The sequence below is a fragment of the Pinus tabuliformis genome, chromosome X (genome assembly GCF_031772625.1).
Source record: "Pinus tabuliformis cultivar Carrire ecotype Pingquan chromosome X, CPIR1, whole genome shotgun sequence".
NCBI lineage: Eukaryota > Viridiplantae > Streptophyta > Pinopsida > Pinales > Pinaceae > Pinus > Pinus tabuliformis.
Genome location: NC_142308.1, coordinates 108,212,222 through 108,215,491, shown reverse-complemented (window position 1 = coordinate 108,215,491; position 3,270 = coordinate 108,212,222). Strand labels below are relative to the sequence as shown.

The 3,270-nt window shown below is 36.9% G+C and overlaps 1 protein-coding gene across 1 annotated transcript; it reads left to right on the top strand.

Moving 5' to 3' along the window:
- Positions 1 to 679: 679 nt before the first annotated feature.
- On the top strand, positions 680 to 2,128 carry LOC149138645 (hydroxycinnamoyltransferase-like). The gene is made up of 2 exons (XM_089450437.1): positions 680 to 1,087; positions 1,172 to 2,128. The coding sequence occupies exons 1-2, from the start codon at positions 680 to 682 to the stop codon at positions 2,126 to 2,128; spliced, it is 1,365 nt and encodes a 454-aa protein (XP_089306563.1).
- Positions 2,129 to 3,270: the final 1,142 nt, after the last annotated feature.

Genomic DNA, 3,270 nt, shown 5'->3' with positions numbered 1-3,270 from the left:
GCTGCGTTGAAATTACAAATTTAACAATTTGGAGCAACCAATCTCAGCCCTTTTGTTGTAAATATCCCCACCTCCGTCGGAGTCCATCGCTCAATTAGAGCATTACAATGTGTCGAAGGGTTTACATGCAATAAACATAGATATTATGTATCGATACATTGCTAAGGTTTTAAAAAGCATTACATGGAGAAATGAAAACAATAGGCATACCATTAACGAGGCAATACGAACAAAGGGATAAATATTAAAATTAAAAAGATAAACATAACTATATTTAAATATCACCTAATAAATTAAATTTGTGAATATCACCTAATAAAGTAAATTAAAGAAATAGTTAAAGAAATAGGCAAAACTATTCTTAAATATTTGAATTAAAACTTCCTTATAAAGAAAAGAAAAGTAGTTAAATATTTGAATTAAAACTTCACAAGTAAGGAAAACAGCTTGCTCAATCTATAAAAGAGAGCTTCGCAAAAAGAAAAGTTGTTAAATATTTGAATTAAAACTTCACAAGCAAGGAAAACAGCTTGCTCAATCTATAAAAGAGAGCTTCGCAGAAAACAGGTTGAGCTTCAATCCATAATTTCACCAATCTACACTTCATTGGCATTTTTTACATTTGGGTGGTTTGTATCCTGCGGTCATGGCACAAGTCTAAATGAAAGTAAAGGTAACGATGGTTTCCACTGTTGCACCAGCCATCCCCACTGCCAAGCATAGCATGTTCTTGTCAGCCATTGATATTAGTAACATACCCAATAATAACGTGGAAAACCTTTTTTTCTATAAAACGCCAGACCTTACTGCCGACAAGGATTTCCCAACCATAGTGGAGAAGCTAAAGAAAAGCCTGTCGTTAGTTATGGTGGAATTCTATCCATTTGCAGGTCGGTTGGATATGAAGGGAGGAGAATGGGGTCGGCCCCAAATTGATTGCAACGATGACGGAGTGGAGTTCATCGAAGCGACCATTGACATGCCATTTGAGGATGTGGAAGTAGACGATTTTCAGCACAAAAACTTCTTCAAGGAACTTGTCCATACCCGCCATGGAAACCACGACGATTCGCTTCTCTCAATACAGGTATGAAAAATTCACTCGCTTTTCATATTCCTATGGATGATGTTTCAAAAGTAACAGTGGGTATTGCAGGTCACTGCTTTTCAGGGAGGCGGATTTTGCATCGAAGCCAATTTTCATCACGTCATTGCAGACGCGAATTCCTTTTCGCATTTCATGAGCAGTTGGGCAGAGTGTAGCAGAGAACTTTCCATTTCCAAGAGTCCTCACCACATGAGAACATTCTTTCAGCGGGAAAATAATATTGAGGCAATACCCAACCTTTTTTTGAGGGCTGAAGAAGTTGTCACTGATTTGATTAAGGAGGCGCAAATTTTCAGGTTTGTCCAAAATAATTCACTGCCCATAAAATATTCAGAAACCAATGCAAGCACTGGTGATGGCTCAGTGGAAAACACTAACAACAGTATTATCCAGAAATCCGTCGCAGAATTAAAAACAAATCTGGAAATCTCAACTTTTCATTTCAGCGAAAAATTAATTCAAGCTTTGAAGGAACGATCCGGCGCTTCAACTTCATTTGTAGCAGTTTCCGCGCAGTTTTGGAGATGCGTAATGAAAGCTCGACAAGTTCCAGAGAACGAGCCCGTTTATTTTAGAGTGCCAATTGACTTCAGAGGGCGGGTAAAACCGCCATTGCCTCCAACGTATTTTGGGAACTGCGTATGCTGCGGTATTGCCAGGACTACAGCCAAGCAGTTATTGGAGCAGGATATCGTGTTTGCTGCGGCTCTCATCCAAGAACTCATCTCTGCCTGTGGCACAGAGGTGCACATCAATAATTTTGTAGACTTCGTCGAATCTCATCTTGGCAGCAGAAACATAGACCCAATTCTTGGAAATTTATGTAATGATTACATTGTAATGACATTCATGTCTCCGAAATTTCGTGTTTACGAGATAGACCACGGATGGGGAAGGCCACTGAGTGTACAGGCCGCGTCCTTGAAAGAAATTGGAAGGATGAAATTGTTCCCCGGAAGTGAAGGGGAAAGAGTATTGATGTGTCCACAAAACTCCCTCGCCATCAAATGGAAACTCTGAAACAGATACTCATGGTCATCCCCGCGATTGATTGATGATGCTTCGTTCTTTATTAGTGTGCACCTCTTCTTTCTCGCTGCACATGTGCCATATTTGCGAGCAGTTGATTTGTCATGTGGATAAACAAGAATTTAGGTTGAAGGAAACTGCATCCTGAAATCGGAATTCGACAAGTCTATGCAATAGAATCTAAGGATTCCCATGGATTGAAATAATATTTATATATATTAATTTGTTTTTTGTCTTTCCTTTTAGCTTTAAGAATTTGTTTTATGCTTCGTTCTTTATTAGTGTGCAGCTCTTCTTTCTCGCTACACATGTGCCATGTTTGCGAGGAGTTGACTTGTCATGTGAATAAACAAGAATCTAGGTCGAAGGAAACTCGATACTAAGGATTCTGGATTTGTCATTTAGTTTAATTATTAAATTTCTATAGGTATAAATTAATTTTCATATTTGATTAAGTGCTAAAGATATAGGGTAATTTAATAATGAGTTTTTATATATGTCTAGCAAAGTGTTGTCCAAAATAAAAAGAGAATTGAAATAAGATACCATGTAATGCAATGTTGAGTTAATTGGTTGTTTTGAGTGTGTTATGCAATGTTGAGTTAATTGGTTGTTTTGAGTGTGTTGTAAGCATTGAGTCATTTGACTTAGGGAAGCATAGATGCCACATTACCTCACTTACAACTTGCTACTTGTTGTATATGTATTAAATCATGGTAGATGATATTTGTTTGTAAGTCATGTTTTACTTTACTACTATTTGAACATGTTACAAGTGGAAAATGCATATATTTTGATTAATGAACTAAATCACGAAAAAATGAGACCACATGGCCCTTTGCCACCCTTACTCTCCATGGTGTAGTATATGCCATTATTAACTATAAAAATTCATCTTCATCACATATTTTCTAGGAGCAAAGGCATCAATCTCTCACTTGTCATATTATTATTTCTTTAAGTAGATGATGATGGTAGATATAGAGGTAGCACTTTACTCTAGTGAATTCAAGTCCTAGCTCATTGAAGGCAACTAAGGATGAGATCTTAAATGATAACTAGTCAATTTCTCCAATAACCACAAATGAGATATTTAGTCATTAATTTGCAATACTATATAAGTGAAAATAACA